We start from the raw sequence: 21,891 nt of genomic DNA on the forward strand, positions 1-21,891 counted from the left end.
CAATTAGTATACTCTCTTATTTATGAAATTATGAGGATTATTACAAACAAAAAAAAATAGAGGAGGAAATAAAATTAGGAAAAAGAAATATGGAAAAAATTACTATGAAAAACAATATCAAATATATAAACACTAATGCAATTAACCTATCAGAAACTAATAATCATAATAAAATAAAATAAAATGTGAGTTATAATTAAAGCAGTATTTTAAGTAATAGTCAAAAATAAGTAAATAACGTCATATACAAAGTAAACAATGGCTGATAAGAGATCAAATTGTGTTATCTTTTTTTTTGTTGTGAGGAAAAAATTATTACAGCAGGTAAGACAATTGGATATAGGAAAACTGTTCTTTAGTTTATAGATTGATTTAGTTATATCAACCTCCCATTTGGAGGTTGTGGTGTCCTAATAATTTTGAACCCAGTCAGGTGACAAGTACAACAGCTATTTCGATACCTCATTCTGAACACTTCCCACGCTACAACAGTTTAAAAATATTAGACAGCAGATCGCAAATTTAATGTCGCTCGCCCTGATCCTGTGAAATTGGGTTTCGAATCTTAATAAAAGCTATTGAGTTTTCTTTTGCAAATAAAGAAAAGACAGAGAAATATGCTATTATTAAATTTGGAACTAGGACTTCTCATGAGAAGAAATCAGTTACGATTTTAAAAAAAATTCAGAATTCTATTTCGTCGTTTCCATTGATGTTTTTAGTAAAGAAGTTAGTTAGTTCATTCAGTTTATTTATGAACTCTTTGCAACTGGCAAATTTCTTTTTGAATCCGAAATACCGGGGCTGAAAATAGCGCCGAATGCTTGTTGTCAGCAGTTTCCAGGTAGGAAATTAATATTTACGCTAGCGAGCCCACGCTTTCCCCCGGTTGCGCCACTGCTTCTTAATGGCTCCATTTATCGACTTGCACAGTTCCGAAAGCCAGCAAAAATATCGGTATGGCAGCAACTTGCCTTACATGAATCACCTGCTATCTTTTCACGTCAGCTTCATGAAATGAGTTTCTAAGTGTTATTTACACCGCTTAGCGTTCATTCGAATTTAAAGACAAAAAATAAGCGAAGCAAACTTTACGCTGCATGAAGCACTTGCTACAGATTTTAATTGCTAAAAATAATTTTTTTCTATAAATTTAAAAATTATTATTTAAATATACTTAATATTTAAGAAATATGGAGGTTGGTAAAATAATCCAACTGATAAAAATAATTTTTTCTCACTAAAAACGCATCGACTTTCTTCTCCGCCATTTTGGAGCAAACAAGAAATAATTGATATACAGTACACTCCCGCGTATCCGGTTCGCGACGATCTGGCTTCTGTACTTCCGGCCTATTTTTTCAAAAACTGAGTTTTGATTCTTATCTTAGGATTACCTTTTCATGTCTGTGCATCATTTACTAGTGAAAAATAAAATAAGTTTTATTCAATTTTCTTGAGAATGAAGCTTACGATTTACGTTCATGTTTTGTTTAAGTTTCCTGCATTTGAATCGGTCATTACAGAATTTATGTTAAAAAGTGAACAGTTCGTATCTTTTAACTTACTTTTTCTCGAATGAATTCTTGAAACGTGCAGTGCAGTATATAAGCATATATAAATTACCAATACAGAGCCTTCTATTTTAACTCGACACGTTACCAGCAACTGCTTCTACGATTCACCAGGCGGCGGCCGCGGTCACATTCTGTGTGGCTTCAGATAAATGGCGGGTTTAGTACTCAGTAAGAAATGAGAAAATACGTATTATAAGAGTGAGTTTTGGATTTAAAAAACTTTGTCTTCTGGTATTGGTGAGCAAAGAAATGAGTTCATGGAACTCCAGCATATCCGGCTTTTTTTATCCGGCCTATCCTTCCGTCTTATTAGGTCGGATATTCGGGAGTGTACTGTATATATATATATTAATAAATAAATATTAATCCTATTTTGGTTGATATTAAAATAACTTACCAGACTTCACGAATTTTGTTAAAAGTTTTGCGTAAAGTGCCAATAACAATTTGCGCCTTTTTTTTAAACTTCTTTTTATTATTTATTTTTCTTTAAATGGTTGATTTCCTACAAAATTCCCAACGAAATAAAGGAGATAGGCAAAATTTTTCATATGCTTGTATCCTTATTAAAAAAAAAAAAGGTAAAAAATTTAAAAACAAATTGTAATACTGTAATCATAAAAGGTTTCCAGCATCGTAACTGCTGGAAACCTTGCAAACACAAATATTTAAAAAGATTATTTTCCTTTTCTAAAACTTTTTATAACGTTTCTTTAATTGCATAAAAAACAAAATCGTCTGCCATTGTAATTACTCTAACATGAACTTAGACGATCTGAAATGCTTGAAGCCCTCCTGTTTGTGACTTTTTAACTGTTCCCCTCCCCCAGGACATGGAAGGACGATCGGCCGTCGAAGGACAGGGGGCGATCAGCCCTCGCGCCGGTCCACCACCGCAAAGAGAAAAAAGACGCCGCGTAAGTATATGCGCATCCTGTTCGCCAGCCTGCATGCGTAGCGTCCGTTTGTAGAGCATTTCCTGCCTCCCTTCCTCTCGCAGTGCTTAATGACCTGGCAAACCACGACTTCACACTCCGATGCCAATACATCAAACTAAAATATTAAATTTCAGAGCGTAATATTATTTTTTTTTATTTATTTAGATTGGCAATGGATGAAATAAAATGAACAAATCAGGCAATCATTGGACAAGAATAGTTAGAACCAAATTCCTTCTTTTATTGTTTTCTTCAATAATGCGTGCAAAATTTTTGTCTTCTCTTTTTCGCTGACAGCAGATATGAAATGAAATAAGAGAACAATTTTGTACTGCGGCTGTATTTTATAAGAAAAGATCTGCAAATTTCCTAAACCGAATAGTCAAGAGGCAGATACTATAATCAGCATGGAAAAATAGACACGGACTTCTTTTACTTTATACTAAGCACCCTTGGTCACTATATTGTTCGTCCAAATGATTGACTTTTTAAGCTGTTAAATAACTTACAAGGTATGCCATTTTTTAAAATCATCTCATTATTTAATACATATAACAATAATGATCCTTATTTGAACATAAATTCTGTCGAATCAGTTTATTGGAAATTAAAATGTGTACATATTACGAAATAATAGTCAGTGAAAATCCTATTTGGAAATTAATATCAAGCAATTGAATGTTTTGAATGGATTATTTTGAATTCCAATGTAATAATATTTAACTCCTCAAATGAGTTAAGCAAAGCGCTCAATTATATCCTGTAACATTTCAATCTTTTATTAATAATTAAATACCTAAAAGAAAATTATTTTTTGTATCTTTTATATTTCTGCAGTCTTACTCAAGCATCCCTGAGATTTCGTGCAAACCTTTCTGTTCTTATGGCTTATACTTTGTAAATGCCATTATGAAAAAACTGAAAAAGGTACTAGTATTTTGTACATCGATTTCTGGCAATCCTTGGCCATTTCCATAGAAAATTGGCTCTCCATTTCAAATTCATTTTCCATGAAGTCATTATAACATAAACAATGTAAAATGTTTCGACAAGAAATAACAAAGTGAAAAAGTCTTTAAGATTTTGAGTATGGATCTGATTTCTAGTCCTTGGTAATGAGACGCTGATACCGAAATTTTGCTATTACCCGTATCAAATGATATCGCTGAAAGTGTGTGATTAAACCTCCAATAAATGTTTTCAAGAAGGAGCGTAAATTATACTCAAGCGATCAAAGAAATCAGCCGCCACAGAATAAAAGACTCTGTTCTGTTCTGGCGTGCAAATGTTTAAGCATAATGAAATGTCGATCACAGCAATGACGTCGCCAAAAATTTCCATCAGCACTTTAAATCTCCACAGAAAATGCATCATTCAAACGCTACCGCTGTGAAATATGCAAGGTTATAAATGGTTGAAACTCTGAGCAGCTTGGAATAAGACGTGTGTGAACGAATTCGCTTATTCCCTCCACCAAAGAGTAAAATATCGCCAAATAATCCATTATTGGCTTGTTGTTTCTGCATCTACATCAAAAGTTTTACATCTTCGTCATCCGCATCTGTATTTCAAGAGTTTTAAACTCGTTACCTACAACGAATGTCCTTATGGCCTTGTAAACATACGTAACGAATTTTTTTAAAAAAATTTGAAAAGCTGGGAGAAGCAGTTAAAAATTAACTCGTTTCTGACTCTTAACAAGAACCAATCAAGTTTAGAGGAAATTGCCTCATATCATAAATACACAGAATGAATTTTAAGCTTTAGAAATGAACTTGAAACAAGATTTGCAGACTTTAAAAACTTGAAGACCAAATTCTTTGGTTTCTTCGATTTTTTCTAAAAATAAAAAAAGCAATATTTAGCCATACTCGCTATTCTACAACTTAATGCAGATTTTAATACAAAATTAAGTGAAACGGGGATGTCTGAATTTTGCACATATTTGTCAAGCAGATTCAAAAACATTCAAAAATGGGTGCGAAATTAAAAGTGCTTATCGGTGAGAGCATATATTTATATTTAAAAAAAAAAAAAAAATAACTCCTATCAGATCAACGAATCCTGACATTTGCCATACGTCAGTTTCGAAAGTAATCACTGGTAACAAGATATCCACCGAAGTATTAAAGATGGTAGTAGAAAATATTGCCAAGTGTTAAGGTAAAAATTTTAACGCTTCAATTCCTTTTTTTATATTGTATTTTCGAATCAACCTTTTGCCTGTTAACTACTCAAGTTAAAGTGCTTCGCGTGAGTGGCCTGCGGTAAGCAATATGGATCGCTGTGGATTGAATTGATGGCTTGCGTTGGACGCACATATGCGCTCGTAGGCCAAAACTGTGATTGTTGCTGGATGCTCATATGGATATTTGGGAAAGTGCCCATAGCAGTCAAAAGGTTAAACTAGCGTTTCTATAAAAATTGAAAATTTTTCTTATTTTTCAGATAAGTTCATATCATTTTTTGGATAATTGTATGCTGATGAGACTACATTGACGACATTCGGTGACTTTTTTAGGGAACAAAATCGAATTTGGATTTTTTTTTTCTTTGCCTTCGATTTGGCAGTTAATTACAAAAGTGCAAAAATATAGTTTTTTAGTCCGTGTCATGCATTTTGACTCTGAATTGTTTCTGCGCTTTCTAACTTCCCAAACAATTTACTTGTTGAATTTTGAATCACTCTGCATTAGAGCTCCAGAAAAATTGCTATTTCATCATTAAAATAATTCCCAACTGCATTTAAAGAACAGGAATTCCTATTTGCATTCTATTCTCGATAATAAATAATTAGTGACGTCTTTAGCATCTTAGACATTTAATCCTTTAGATTTTTTTTTCTTGTAGATGAAGTGCTTTTTATTTGCTGTAGTTTTAGTAGCTTTGGAAAGAGGAATGCTTGCTTTTATCATTAGAAAGACTTTCTGACTATGTATTTCTGGTATTGCCAAGTCAGTTAAACTAACATAATTACATATTAATTAGATATTAACAGCTGATACTTGTGACTGAATTTAGTGTTAAATTTCAGCCTCTTGAACATAGGCTAGGTAGTGTTAAAATTCTTGATTTGGACTTTTGTTTTATAAGTTTCCAAATGAAATGCGACTGAAATCCGTTACTTTTTAAGTAAATTTAATTTAATTTTTTAATAATATAATGTTTCTCTTTCTTATCAATGTTTCCTTTATGTCCCTTTTTACAACATTTTTTAAGTGCATCCGTCGCTGCATTTTTTTTTACTACTGAAAAATCATTGTCCTTAGACAAATTTTACAACCAAGGCAAACGCAAAAAAAAATAACGCGTGGTGCTATATCAAGGTAATAAGCTGATTGTAGAAATCCCAGAATGTGATGCTTTGACAAATAATTTCAGTGGCCAAGAAAGAAGGACTGATAATAAGTAGGGGTATTATCATTATAAAATACCTACAACTTTTCTAAAGAACTTATCACTTGCCTCTTTTAGGATCATGCACATATTTTACGCAACAAGTTCTGTATTCTCGGCAACAATATTTTTAAGGATATTTTTTCTAATATCTCTGACAACGGCTATTTTTGCATTCTAATGGCTATTTGATACTAATGGCAGCACTGACCTCTCATTATCCTCGACACTCTATCGATCGTTGTCGAACTATCGGTATCCTTTTAGGTTCTAATTTGATACAGTGCTTTTCCATTGTATGATTCCACATTTGAGAAGTCTTGGAAAAATAATTGTCCAGCATTTCATGAGATTTGGCCAAAGCTGTTTGAAATTCAACATCTTTTCCACGCGACAAAAAGTTTTGACTATCGTAAAGCCGATATATGTGCAAGAGCTATGCCTATTTGAACTGGATAAAACAGCTCTAATGGATCGATCACATGACATTTCTTTATTGTACTATGGGAAATGGCATATTACACTTACATTTAGAAAATAGTTTAAAATGCCTGGACATTTTAAATTTAGAAGTATATTGGTTGCGAAAGAACTATCTTTGCGTGATCATCGTAACAGCAACCTCTCATAACAGAAAACGGCTAAAAAAACAAAAATATGCGTATTAATATTCCACTACAGTGACTTTTCTTGGAAAAATGGGAAAGTTTATAATCTCGAAATTTATTATCGCTTAATCCTTAGTGATATAATGTCTTCTTTAACTCAAACACTTGAATGTTGGTAGGACTCTTTTTTAAACGTCATTGCTTCGTTTTGTAATAATTTCAAATGAGTTAGTAAAGTGTTTGAATGCAAAATATCTTCTGAGAAACATTGGTTCCTTGATACGTTTTTAATAAAAACATAACTGGGGAATATTATGTATTTATCACATCTTTCCAGTTATTATTTGGCAGTAATCAAAAATGGAGCTAACCTTTTTTTTTCCGAAATTGAAATCAATTCGTGAAATAAAAATAATCGTGCATATAAATGCTATAAATGCCACCACACTGAGCTTTACATTGTCTTCCGCTATGCTGTGACATCTAGCCTTTTTTCTTGACCCAATAAATTCTTAGCTGTGATTGACCAGCACATTTGACGTGTATCACGTGAACTTGAATTGAATCCTTGAAGCAAAAATAGTAACATGATCAGATTTTATATATTATATGAAAAAAAAGGAAGAAATTTTCGAGGTTGAGTATTTTTTCTTGTTTTATTATTATTATTATAAAAGAATTCTATTAATTAGATAAAGACTTATATATTTGTAATTGGCCGATTTATGCATTTGTAATTGTTTCCATTATTCCAAAGTTTTTAATTTTAAAATGAGAGGTTCTATTAATTTTGAAATTTTTTGAAGAAACTTTAGAAATTAACAAACCTTGAAACAAACAACAAACCTTGTTTAAAAAGCAAATTAAAATCTTTTTTAAAAGAAAATATCATAGATAGGGTTATCTGTTTTAGATACTTATGTGGCTTTAAAGATTTTAATTTTCGAATTTTCTTTTATCATTTTAACAAATTTTGGTGAATCGAAAGATGTAGAATTTTATAAACAGCAAAAATATGAAATCGACATTTGAAAAAAAAGTTATATTCAAAACACATACTTGTTCAATTTGCTGAAAAGTAATTAAAAATTAAATTAATTGTGTAAAGTAATAATTTTTTTTCATTTAAATCTAAAAAAAATTTACTTCAAAATTTATTGCTTCAGCCCTTTGAAAGTTCAAAAAAACATATATCTGATTCTAAAAAATGAACATAAAATTTGAGAGAGCTCTCAGAAATATCTCAATTCCTTGCGAGACTTTTATATAAAGCTTGTAAAATATTCATCTTTTGATTTTCAGAGACCACATCGATTACCCAAAATCTCGTGAAGGATCAACGAAAAAGAAATCTCAAGTTGAGAAAACGACAGGTGAGTTTTTCTTTTCTTACACCCCCTTCTCAGTTGTAGAACGTTTGCCTGAATCATTTTCATGGCAGAGTATACAACAGCTGTTACATCAAAAGGACGTATGTCGAAAAGCACATGCGGCAAAGCATACAACATTTTGATGTGATTGTCGGAACACCTAGCATTTTGTGAGGAAATACAATAATTTCAGAGCAAGTATTGCTATTGATACCAATGTTTTGTTTCCATAAAATGTTTTGCAAAAACTGACATCTTGATAGCACAGAAATGATCTGTTTGCTTTATTTTAGTCACTCAGCATACGCATTCTACACTTGCATATCAATATTTGAGATTTCCACATAATTTTAAAAGCAAGTATTTACAAGTAATGCAAAAAAATGTGAAAATTGTATGTAGAAATAAGTGATTTTTTTTTTATCTAAAAAGAATTGTTTTAAGAACTTTTTCCGGTAAATGTTTTTGAATTAAACTCGTTACACACCTTCTGCAGCAAGATTTAAATTTAAACTCTGACTTCGGGATGAAACTCTGCCTATGATTTCAATATAGATAAACTAAAATTATAAAAACAGTTACGAAATAAATAATTTATGCATCTTTATCATTTCCTACTTTTTTTATGTAAAACTTAAAGAAGCAATGAATAAATAAGTATTTTATTGTTTCTGTATTTATTTCCCAATACCCCAATCACTGTCTTAAACTGAAATTTAAAAAAAAAATCAGTTATTTTAGTTAAAAATTCCTGAAGATTTTTAAAAGGTTCAGGACGTAAACAACACAATAATTCGTACATAAAAGCAAGTTTCTGTTTACATCCTGCCACATGCTACTTTAACCTAAAAAACCTATCCTTGAACCGTTTCCCAGTATCACCCAGCTCAATTTTAGCAACTTTGCTTGCCTTTTTTTCCTATAATCTACCCCCCCCCCCTACTCGAGTGAAAAAAGTGGCATGTTTAGAAGTGGCGGATTGTAGGTCAACAAACGAACGCAAGCATCCACCAAAGCGTTCTGTTCTATTTCAGTATAAATCACACGCGCCCCGACAATTAGTTCTGTTTCGCTTCTTCTTGCTCATTCTGCCGGTGCAAAAAGGTGCACGCGCTAACCCTCCTCCCTCTTTCAGTGCGACCCAAGTCAGCGGAACCCGTGATTCCTGTAAAGAGCGAGCACAAGTCGCCCAAGAGGACCCGGCCCAAAGCGCCCAGGGACCTGCCCGTTTACGGACACGGTGACCTGTCCGGAAGGAAGAAGGCCCACAAGCAGAGTGAGTGCAGCCTTTTGTTCTTTTTCTTCTGGCCACTTTGAAGGGGGGATGATTAAACCCTTCTTTCGTTCTCAACGAATGAGAGCGTGATTTAATAAACCCTTGGATTCTCTCACGATAAAATGGCTCTCGGACATGACATGGTAAGCGTCCCGGATTAGAAATTTTTTCAGTAGAGGTCAGTGATTCTTGAAAGCTGATTATTCAGTGACTGTTCGGTGATTATACTGTGATTATTCAGTGACCGGATGAGATCTCTAGAATGCATGCTTTCATTCAAGATTTACTTTATATTATATCATTATCTGTTTCAGGTTGTAGTTGGAGGGTGATTTGAAGTAATGAAACTTTATTCGTATCTAAAGATTATTTGTTTAAATATTTTTAATAAGTAAACTTGTACATCGATTCATTATCCATGAAATATTCTTCTGTTATCAAACGCAGTACTCGGAATTCGAAATCATACCTTTGAAGATCAGTTGTCCTAAGAAAATGAACATCGCGAGTAATACCGTTAGCTTAATTGTAGCAGCCATTTAGGGTACATATACAGAAATGATGTCCGTGCATTATATTTATAATTATTGTAATTAATGTAATTATCATTAAACTATAATTTAAAATTTTTCATTCATGAACATTATAAAATCGATATAAAGTGAACTGACAATCCATGAACACCTATGGACTGTTGATTGAATGAATACAGCAGACAGAAAGTATCATCTCATTAGGTGGCATAGAATCATCCGCATTTAAGGAAGGTGCATCTCTCTAATAAAAATTTTGGAAACTGAAAAGTAAATTTCCCTAAATAGAGTTTCTCGTTGCATTTTTCTAATGCTATATAATTGCTATTATAAAAAAAAATGTACGTAATACCAGCTTTAGAAGTCAAAATGTTTCAAGGAGTGATTAGTAAGCAGTTGATTTTCTCAATGAATGCCTTTCTATTTTGAATCCCAGCATACCTCAATTGCAAATAAATTCATGACTCTGTTAGGGCTTGAGTAAATTTTTTATTCTGCACCCTAATACGGTTTTTTATTCTTCAGTATTTTAAACAGAAATTTTGTTTCCAAACTTAATTTAAATTCATTCTAAATTCTTTCCTCCCTTTCTATTGATTTTTGCCTTTCTCCTTCAGCCTCCTCTAACAAAATTTGAATTTTAAATAATTTACATTAAAATCTTTTGCATTATTTATATACATTTATGTCATTTCTTAAGGTGATGTTTTTATTTTGTATTATAAAATGTATTTCTTACTTTTCGAATTCTCAGAGAAGGAGGAGAAAGGTAAATTCCATTATAAACTTTTTTTGGTTAATTTGAGCGTTATTAAGACGTTTACAATTGATTTTGATTGAAGAAAAGATATCCTAATACTAAAAACGTGTGTACTTTGAATTCCAAGAGACGTTTTATGTTGATGCTTGTTTTTTGTAGGGTTTTTTTTTTTTGATTAATTTAGTTTAGTGTAACTAGATGTTTTATTGAATGCAGGAAGACCTAAAAAATGACTCGAGTGAAGAGCTTTTTATTTATCCTTTTCCCTCAGTCTGTTGAAACTTTTGGAAGAAATAGATCGGCACATGATTAACACGCCATAGATTTTCTCACACTATATTTCTGTCCTGAATTTCTGGATGATCAGATCCAAAACTGTCTCCGCAAGCATCACCACTTCTTCCACTAATTAATTGAAAATTATTCGCGAATTGAAGTTCCATTGCATCGGCAGATATTTGGAGTACTTGACAATCCAGATAATTCCTTAAATAAAATCTACCTTAAAACCAGGAACAGATTATCATTATTCGAAACAGACAATTATCTAGAGACTCGAAATTTAAAAATCATCGATAGTTTCAGAGTCCTTTGTTTTCAAAGGAACTTATTCGACTGAAAAATGAGGTGTCATTTAAATTTTAAAACATTATTTTCTGGTTTTTTTTTTTTTTTTTTTTTTTCCTTCAGATTATCATTTTTTTTTCCACCAAATGATTGACTGGCAAGTCAAATAGCAAGGAAAGAATTTGTTTTAAAACGTTTGGGTTGTATCAAAATAAAGTTGCGTAATTTTTTTGAAGTTTTAATTAAAAATCTTTTTTAATTTAATTTTCTAAATTATATTTGGAACATTGATTTTAACACTCTGAAAGTTGACGCACAATGAAAAATTTAAGTAATCTTAATAGCTTCTTTTTTTTTTCATTAAAAACAGCTTATATGAAGTTTAAATTAAAGTCAATAAAAAAAATATCTGATTCCGATCGTTGGCAAGTGAGAAAAAAAGTGAACATTTGCATTACCAAATGACTCCTGCATGGCTTTATCTAGTCTTTTCTGGACTTTATCAATAAGACTGTGTTGCTATTTTACGGAATATAAAAAGATCAGAAAAAAATACCTCTTTTGCCAATCTGTTCTATCATGCAGGATATTTTAATATCTTGAATCATTTTAATTCTCATAACTTTATAATCCGCTTTTTATAAATTAATAAACTTACCTAAATTTGAGTCAAATTTAGACTTTATTAATTATATGAAATATAAGTTGAAACTTTCAAGAATATATTTATCTTTTGATCCGTCTAAAAATTTTAAAAACCTATATCAGTAAATACTTACTTCAATTTATGAGTACTAAAATTATGGTACGAGTCTACATTTTACAGATGAATATTTATGTAAACAAACTTTTTCAGGATTTTTTAGCAAATTATTTTAACTGATTTATGAAATGTAGATATATTCCTGTTAAATTTTAAGAAATAAGCTACTTCTGTTGCTTTTTTTAAAAAAATTGTATCGAGTACCAACTTATAAAAATCTATTATTTGAGAATTTAGGGAAACAAGCCAACGGAAAGCACAGAATGTATGAACGTGGAATTTTTCTTGGTCACGTTTTGTGACATCAGTTTGGCTGCTTTTCAAAATTTCAAGAAAGAGCATTGAAGACGGCCTTTATCTTATAGGAGACAGGGATGATGGAAAAATCTCATCTTTGAAACCAAGAAGGATACAGGCTATTCACTTTGTGGCATCGAAGACCCACAATCTCAGAGCGCATCAAATCAGTTGAGATCACACGATCTGCCATTGATGATATTCTAAAATTAGGAAAGGTTATCAGCTCAAGTATAGTCCGCTTTTCCAAAATGGCGAAGTCCATCCTAAAATAGCCTTCGTGTAGCTTTATGAAGCGGAACTTTAATGTGTCATGTCGTCTTATAGCGAGACTATTCTGTCTTTTATACCAAGACGAAGATACTTGACCTGCTACAGATTTAATGCTTGTTATGGTTGCGAGATTGCTAGAAAGAAAGAGTTTAGAATTTTGATGCCTAAATTCTGCTATGAGGCCATCCTTGCCTTAAAAAATGATGGAAAAGAAAATATATTGTATTACTGCCCACCTCCTAGATTATGCTTCATTATTATATTCATTAGATTAACCATAAACAGCTCCTCCGACTTGCCCGAAAGTACACGGAAATAGTGAATAATCGGAAAGCCGTAACAATATAGGCTGGAATTATAGTTGAAACCTAAGGGACATCACGGTATAAGCCCTCACATACTATGCACTTTCTTGTCATCGGTAGGGGGCGGCTGATCCCACCACTTATGTCCCACCAAGGTGGCAAAAACTAGCTATTATACCGGAAGCTTCTCGTCCCCAAATCTGAGATGATTAGATCTCGTCCGCACCCCAACCCAGGTGATTAGATTAAGAGAAATCTCATATTTCAAGTGCCAGAGAAGACCATAGTAATCGTAGTTTCAGAAAGACCAGAACATCATCTCATTCCTTCGTTCACCCCTAGCTCAACTTTTTGGTTCTTTCACTGATGAAATGCTATCGTTTTAAAAAGAAAGAAAAGAAAGCTTTGTATGGGCATTTATGATTTATCTGTCATCTGTATTTGAAATAAATCGTTAATGCATCATTCGATATCAATGCAAACTACTGAATATGCTATGAAATCATCAATCCCTGCCGCTTAATCGGTAGGGTAGTGAACTGTTAAACCTAATTTGCGCATTTATTTTAAATCTTTAATTAAATTAAAGTATTAAATAATTAGAGATCCCAAAAAAATAATTTAGAAATTCTTCAGTATTTCAAATACCCTTTATATTATCATAGAAATTAAAATAATAAATATTCTAAATAGGATGAATTATGTCATTAGGAAGTTAAATGAATTCGTAGGCCAAGGGATTAATCTGCTTCAAATTGCGGAGGTCTAGTGATAAGGTTTCGGTTTCGGTACTGAAGCATTCCAAGGTCTTATTTTCCACTAAGGATCCTTTTTGTGTGTGAATTTGGAGCACATTAAATCTGTTCACGAGTCATGCTGGTATGATACGGTAGTTTAGGAGAGGATTCCAATTCAGATATCCTCCTCGCCGCTGACCATTTTCAAAAATTACGAGGTCTGTTCCATAATAGCCCTAGTGATCACGTCTGCTCCAAAATACTATCGCTTGCACTTCTTTTCACGCATATTAATTCTACTTGTTATTTTTAATTTTTTACATTCAAGTCATACAATTTAAATCTTCAGGATGATCAGCATTAGGGATCTGCCTTAATCTTCTCCCATTCGATGACAAAAAAACTTAAGGGATCTTCACATTTCCTTTACTTTGCTTCAATACCCCCACCCCCTACCTTTCTTTTTTTCTTTATCTTTTTTTTTTTTTTTTTTTTTTTTTTGTCTATAGGATGAGCGCTTTAACTTGCTAAAATTCTTCTTCGAGAGATTCCCTTTCGCTCCTTCTTAATCCTGAATCTTTCCATTAAGTTCGCTGCGTCTCGAGCTAAAAGGCTTTGTTTATTTAAGTGAATTTGACTTGTTCCAAACTTTTCCTTTCTTGGACAATCCGGGAAGGGTGGGCACGTCCCGCGCCAGCCTGGAGTTTAATAGGATTAAACCTGAACCCATTACATTCCATCTCGACCCATATTGCTGCCCATCGATTCGGCATACATTCCGATCTCTCTTGCAGGCGCTGAGAAGTCCTCGCCGATTGGAATGAAGCCAAGGGCCGTCCAAAGGCCCCAGGCCCCGGCGGCAGAGGAGGGCAAAGTGTGGATGAAGCCGGACGCCGCCAAGGAGGAGGAGGAGGCCAAGGGTGAAGAGACCCTCGTGAACGGGTTCGCCTCCGAGGATTCGGGGAAGATGGTGAACGGAGACGACTATTCCGTCCTACAGAAAATGAAAGAGGAAGCCAAGATGAACGGGGAACACAGTGAGTATCCGTTCTCTCTTGTTTCAGAATGCACGTGTTACAGAAGGCTCGTTTCTGTCGATTCGTGTAAGAATGTATATTTCAGTTCTCAAAAATGAACACTTAATGTTAGCACTTTATTAAAATAATATTAAGAAAATAAATAATACTAAAAATTTAGTATTATTATATAATAATATTAAAGTAAAATCCATAATAATATCTGTTGTAAGAGATTGTCCATTATAATCAGTTTCAGATCTGAATATTCCAACATTGTCGGATAAACTTCTACCAACGAAACTACCTCCCCCTCGAAATATTCTCGCGTGTTCCCCAATAAAAGCATTGCTTCTTCATCTCACATAAAAATTTTGTAAAACAAAACATGAACAAGCCATGAAGGGCACGAATGTTCAAAGTCCCGCACCTGAGTATCTCACGTTGAAAATTGAGTATGGACTTTTAGCACTTTCTTCTTTTACCTGAAATAAAAATTTGTCTAATCGATACAATTTCAGAAAAAAGGTCCACACACTATATTTCATGCACTTATGCTGCTGCGTTTTTGAGCTACTTATTGCATTGTAGCTATTACAATTCATGCATATATACAGATCGGCAAATTGTCAACTTGGTGATGATTGTAGTTCAAAATAGATACTGATTTACACTTTTTTTTTTCAAAATTTATCCATCTTTACATTTTGTAGGTATTTCAATTACACTCGGTCAGGCAGACATATAAACTTCCTATCAATGTATTTCGTTCAAAATTTGACTAGAATCTACAAATTTGATGGAAAGACCACTTACAAAACTTCATCCCTCTAGTTCAAAGTATTTTACAATTATCATATTCACAGACAGACTGATAGACATAATTCCAAAAATGTGTTTTTTTGGATTCAAGGAGGTCTGAAACATGGAGATTCGTCAAAATCACGAGTTCGAATTTTTTGACGATTACAATGCTTTCTGTTTACTTCGTAAACGAGAAAGTAAAAAACTATACTTTCCTCCTAATCCCGATACGAGTTATATGTTGATATAGTTACATCTTCTTACTTAATAGACTTCTAAAGCTTTTTGCTTAGTTACTACCATTGCAGTGGCCCGATCGACGAACCGGTTAGAGCTTAGCTGCCGTGTATTAGATGCCTCTCACGCCGCTTCTATTTTTCGACTTATTCGTCCTTTTATTCTTTGATTTTAGATCGAACTTGGAAAAAGTGATTTAGATATTATTAGCACTCAAATAAAGGTACAGAAAAATTATACATAAGAAAAACTTAAGAGCACACACATATCAATTGTTTAATTGATGTAGGAATCTATCAGAACAATTTTCATATTTTTTATGCTCATTTTCTTGCGTTTAATACAATCATAGATAGTTTTACATTATTTAGATCGGTAAAGTTAAGGTTAGATTATTTAGATCGGTAAAGTTAAGGTTAGATTATTTAGATCGGTAAAGTTAAGGTTAGATTATTTAGATCGGTAAAGTTAAGGTTAGATTATTTAGATCGGTAAAGTTAAAACTTTAGATTCGGCTGACACGGAATGAGCCTTTTTAAAATGGTATAAGGTCACATTTCAGCAGTCTTATTTAGGATGACTAAATTTATACAAAACTCATTGTGAAAACCATCAATGACTGTTATGTGGAACAGTTACGACTTTACAAATAATATAGTCATGGGTTCGAATTTCACTTATTTTTACAGATCACTGTGTTTGTGTGAATGAAGTTTCTCATGTGGAATTTTTTGTGTCCTAGCATTTATTTTGGTTTGGAAATTTTTGTAAGTACAATGTGCCTTGTCGTTTGATAGATTTCCTTTGATGAAATAATTGCATTTCAAAATTCCAGAACGTTAAGTTCTGATCAATTTATCCATAGGCTAATGCTCAAAATATACAGGATGCCCACCGAAGTACTGAACTCTCCATTTCTCAATTCAGGGTGACAACTGTTATCATAAAAGCGATGTGAAGATATAGTAAAGCAACTTTAGGCAACCTGATGGAATCACGTGCAACACCAAAATTCGGAATTAGCGTCTTTATCTTGTGGTACAAATTAAGGGAGAAAGTTTATTCACTAGGCGGATTTCTTTAAATCGAAATTGAATGCAGATCAAGAACTTTACAGCTCCAGATATGGATTTTCAGTCGATTGTATATGCTCTTGAGACGAAACACTTGCTTCATCCGTCCAAAACATGCCTACAGTGAACCTCTGTTGTGCCTCCGAGAAGTTCATGATTTGGTGCACAACTCATAACGTTTCACAGCATCCTTTGCCATTATTGCTTACGAAGTTGGCCAATGTAGGCATTCCAACTTTGGATGTTACAATCAAACAAATATTTATTTTATATTTTATTAACTCGGTATCATCTTTTCGTACTAAATCGCTGATGTTATATAACTTTTTAATTGAACTCACTTCAATACTTCTGACCGTTTCCGAGATAAGAATACATTCGTATTCTAAATTTACCACTAGATGGCGTTGTAAGTGGTCTCATGGCAACTTCATATACTTAGACACCGCTTCACTATACTTGGACACACTTTAGACACTATGAATGCCTACGTTTTGAAGTTAGGGAATGAAAAGTACAGGATTTCAGCAGACATCCTATACAAGGTGAGTTTGGCCTTATCTGCCAAACGAAAAAAAGTAGTAATAGTAGAGTTCATATAGATCATACAATACTATAGCAACCTTATCCTTGTCCTTATAAGTTATGGCAGATGATATGATTATGGGGGTAATCAGGGGATACAAATTCTAATTTAAAAAGTTGCTGACAGATCTACACGTAAAATAAGCACTTATTTTGGAAAAAAAAGTAAAAGGGACACCATTTTTATTAGGATATCTAGATTTTAAGCCCGGTTACAAGCGCTAGCAAAATGTAAAATCTAATTATCGCCAAAATCTTTAAAACTGAATATTACAAATACCTTTCTAGCTGTAACAAGTGAAATTTACAAAAACTTATTCATTTCTTCAGCTTTCAATTGAGCCTAGAATAAACCATATCTGTGCTGTAATTCAGGAGAAATTTAGTCTTTCGTTTGCAATACATCTCTAAAAACTCGATGGCCTTCAAAACAGATTAGAATTTTTAATATATATATATATAATATTCAAAATATGGACTTTTTTTACGTGTAGGCCTATCAAAAAATTTTTTAACTAGAATTTTGTCCCAACTGGTAGCATAATCATTTTACCGTTTGCAAGTTATGGCGGATGAGAGATAAGACAAAATTGGTATGGTATTTTATGACCCACGTAGATTCTTTTATGGCCGTTTTTCGCTTGACAGATTAGGTTAAATCCATTCTGTATAGTCAAAGCATGGTGTTAATGTACTACTTGAAATCAGACTATGCATTATCTGTTCATAATTTTGATTTTTAAAAAATTACAAAGTTAATTTTAAAGGATTTTTTTTGGCAAAATTTATCTATGTTTTGAACTTAAAGTGTCTGTAAAACATGTCTGAATGGAGCTACCTTAAATTCCGCGGTCTATCACACCGTCAAAGGTATTGGATGCATGCATACCAAATTCCATGAAATTTTATTTTGATTTTGAGATATCATGTTTTCCGTGAATCAATCACAGTGAAATATTCCTTCCTCAGAAAATGCGTTTAGATATTGTACTTGTGAATGAGTTCATCCATATACGCTGGAAACAAATGTAGTTTTCATGCTTTTTAACTGAAATGCCGAAAATAAACAAACTACGTTTGAGTAAGTAGAGATTTAATATAAACATATCAAATATTATTTGGGAAAATTTTAAAGTAAAAATAGAATTTTCTATTAAAAATACCACTGTTTTCCGATTTCGTTTTTATTTGTTGCGTATTATTGAAACTACTTTATTTACAGTTCTATTTCACATATATTTTTTTAAAAGTCTGTTTATAGAATCTACTAAGTTTGGACTTTATTTTTAGATCATAAAAAAATTTTCAAAGTTTTCTGGAAAAATCATCTTTTTAACCTCGTCGGATACCTTAAGTTGCCACTTATCTTAAATAAAAAAGCGCATGCTAGTGAAAGTTCAATAATTAGTTCGTACTCTTACTCATCTGTACAAAACTCTATGGAATAGGAAATGCCGATGCTGGATATTCTTCCTCAGATACTTTCTTCGTGTAGTGCCTGAGCGTCGATTTTTGGTGCCTTTTAAGAGAACTCCATTTCCTTTCATCCACAGCTCCCGTGATGAAAGCCCCTGCGAAGGTGCCCCTCACCACCGTCAAGTCTCCAGAGGAGGTGACGGGCGTTCGCTCCCCCGACCCAGAATCGTGGACGGTGCCTTTGGAGATCGGGAAAGGCCTGCACTGGATGGACGGCAAGACACCAGGTAAACCGAATACAAGTGACTCGAGCGTTATCAAAATGCTTGATAGTCAAGCATTACCATTAAAAGGGATGTAGAGAAACAATTTTCAACTTCTGCTATAAAGAATTTTTCAAGAAATAACCTAAAGTTTTCTCCATAGCTTTCTTGCACACTCCCTAATAAAAGTGTAATCTTTCAATTGGGGCTGCGGATGCCTGGTGGTAAGGTCTCGGCTTCGGAACCGGAAGGATTCAGGTTCGAGACCCGATTCCACCGAAGAACCGTCGTGTAAACGGATCTGGTGCATGCTAAATCAATCAGCGCCGAACGTCCTCTCACTGGTGTGGTGTGGAAGCTTGGAGAGGCGGTGCCAGCTCAGATGTCGTCCTGCCGTCTGACAGTGGTTCAAAAATACGAGTTCCGTCTACAGTAGCCTTAGTGTTGCTTTAAACGGGACATTAATATAACTAAACTAAACTAAGCTTTCAAACATCCACCATTCCCCTATCAGCGCATAAAAATTGTGGATCTTGAGCAAGACTAAAAACGCCAAAAGTGCTCAGATTTTTATTTTCAAAGACCCTCTCAATAAATCTCTGTACATCGTAGTATAATGAAGAAAACCAAATATGCATTTTGGATACCCTTTCTTCGTTAGATAGAAATTTGACACCCAGCATCAAGTACTAAGATCGCGTACTACACTTCATTTATGTAGGTTATTGTGTTTTTGAGTTATCGCATTTGTATGCATGAGAATGAAGGGATCCATTTGATTCAAAGTTTGATTTCAGATTCTTCAACTGCGAACCCATTTTTTTCTCAGCTTTTGCAGTTATCGCGTTGACCTAGACAGACAAACTTCTTGTGAAGGGATTGATTTCAAAATTTGATTGAAATCCATATTTCTGATGCAAAAATAACAGACCAAATTGAATCGTCTAGCTCAAACATTTTTGATTGTTCGCATTCACAGACAAGCAAAGCGATAGACAGGCGTAAATTCGAAAAAGTATTTTTTGGACTCTGAGAAGTCTAAAACAGGGAAATTCATCAAAATCTCGAATTCGAATATTTTGTCGATGATAAAACCTCTTATTTACAGTACTCTGTACACTTCTTACTTTAGAAAGAAAAAAAATACTTTGGAAACCTGAGTCTTTGCATTTATGATCCATTTTATATCCTATATGATTATTTTGTGTATTAAAGATTTTTAAAACATGTCTTTTCTATTTATCCCATTTTGAGGCTAAACAGAAATAGCTGTAAAAACTCTATTATTATTTTTAATTTTTGCACCATGTGGTTAATAGCAGCTTAGTGAAATTCGTTACTAAATTTAAGAGAGTGTAAAAAACATGTTCTTCGGTTGAAAAATATTATTTACTGAAGAAAACAGAAATAGTGTGGATTCGTCCCACAAATTCCCTAAACATTCACTAAGGATTTTCAGCAGAAAAATAAAATTAGAAACAAAAACTCCACAGAAGATGTTCGTGGAAACAAAACGTTATAGTTAGCTTTTATTCTTTATATTTTTCTGGACTGTTAGTTTAGTACTTACGGGTTTAAATTTGGTAACCAAATAAGATTTCTTTTTTTTTTTTTTTTTTTCCCTCTGAGATATTTTTTCAGTATATTCAAAGTATCTTTTTGATTTTTCTTACACTTTTATGTTATTTAATATGCCTTTTCTTTGGATCAAATTTCGATTGTTTTTCGTGTCTTGATTTTATAGAAAACAAATGTATTTTGTCTTTCTTCTAATTCTCCGTTTGTCCGACAGATGGCGTCCAACCAAAAGGCCCTCCCATTCTTCTGTCTAAACGACTTAAAGAGTCTTCCCTGATTGGCAAAAGCCAGAAAGATTTAGTTATATGTGATCCAGGTTTGTCCTCTTCTTCTTTTTTCTTTCATTTCTAAACAAATTGCTTACAATTCATCTTATCTAGTTTGAAACTCTTTATCCCTAAAACATTACCTATCTTTTAAGTTGTAAAAAGGATTGCAGATTTCGCAAACAGATAATTTAGATACTTTTTTAGATAACTTTTGTTAGCCATGTTACTTGTTTCATTTAATATTATTTTCTGATACTCTTATTTTTGATAGAAGTTGCGTATCATTTTATTTAAAGTTGTTTGTACAAGATTGATTTTAAGATGGAATGAGAAAAAGTGAATTTTCATCCTATTTTACTTATTTATCATTGCAAAGGAAACCAGCTGGAGTGGTCTTCCCAAACCTTTCTCACATATTCTCTCATAAATTTGCCATGCCAGAGATCGCTTCACATGGCAATGGCGTACAAAAGTTAAGAAATATTGACTTTTAACGTGAATTTTTACTGAATCTATCGTGTCACCGTTGTGATGTGGCAATTCATGCCTGGCATGCGGTTAACAGTATACGAAAATCGAATTTGTGTTTCAGTCACGTTTTTCTCAACTGACTGAAACGAAAATTTGAGACAAAACTGCACTTGTATTCACAAAATCCCTTATCAAATTTGATATATTTAAATTATTGCGTTTTAGAGTTAACTCGTTTGCCTTTTTTCTGGGGATATAGACCGATAGCCATTCAACCCACTTCTTCGGTTTGGATCAAAATTTGATAGGTGTCTACATTATAGATGTTAATTCTGTAGATCGAACTTTATCGATCTAGCTCTCTTCGCTTTGTAATTATCTTGTTGACTTTTATTCAGAAGCAGTTGCAATCCCGCCACCCTTGTATCTGGATTGCAACTGTGAGTTCCCCATGTCAAGCGTCGAACACTTACATTTGGAGATGTTCCGATGGTTGCCTGTCTTTTATACCAGAATCAAAAGAAGTCTGACACATTCGAAGCAAGCCATTCATTTGTGTAGCTTAAGGCTTATACAAATACCAACCTCCAAACATATAAATCCTTCAAAAGTCCACCATCTTGGAATATATATATATATATATAATGACGAGAAATCGTCCCAAAATAGTTCAACTTTGGCGAAAGAAAATTTTCTGAATCCCGATTTGAGTCTAGCTGCATTCATTTTAATTTACCAGAGCAGAAATTTGTTGTAAACTTATTCAACTTAACTGATGT

At 33.2% G+C, this 21,891-nt stretch overlaps 1 protein-coding gene across 5 annotated transcripts in view; it reads left to right on the forward strand.

The window, feature by feature from the left end:
- The window catches only part of LOC129989456 (uncharacterized), a 302,200-nt gene that overhangs the window by 272,058 nt on the left and 8,251 nt on the right, over nucleotides 1–21,891 (forward strand). For 4 of the 5 annotated variants that reach the window (XM_056098002.1, XM_056098004.1, XM_056098003.1 and 1 more), the window contains 6 exons: nucleotides 2,408–2,494; nucleotides 7,822–7,892; nucleotides 9,025–9,165; nucleotides 14,195–14,437; nucleotides 18,669–18,818; nucleotides 20,587–20,688. In XM_056098002.1, the coding sequence (XP_055953977.1) occupies nucleotides 2,408–2,494; nucleotides 7,822–7,892; nucleotides 9,025–9,165; nucleotides 14,195–14,437; nucleotides 18,669–18,818; nucleotides 20,587–20,688 (794 nt within the window). The remainder of the gene's footprint in view (nucleotides 1–2,407; nucleotides 2,495–7,821; nucleotides 7,893–9,024; nucleotides 9,166–14,194; nucleotides 14,438–18,668; nucleotides 18,819–20,586; nucleotides 20,689–21,891) is intronic. The other variant, XM_056098005.1, reaches the window with a different exon arrangement.

This window comes from Argiope bruennichi, chromosome 10 (assembly GCF_947563725.1).
Source record: "Argiope bruennichi chromosome 10, qqArgBrue1.1, whole genome shotgun sequence".
In the NCBI taxonomy this organism is placed as follows: Eukaryota; Metazoa; Arthropoda; class Arachnida; order Araneae; family Araneidae; genus Argiope; species Argiope bruennichi.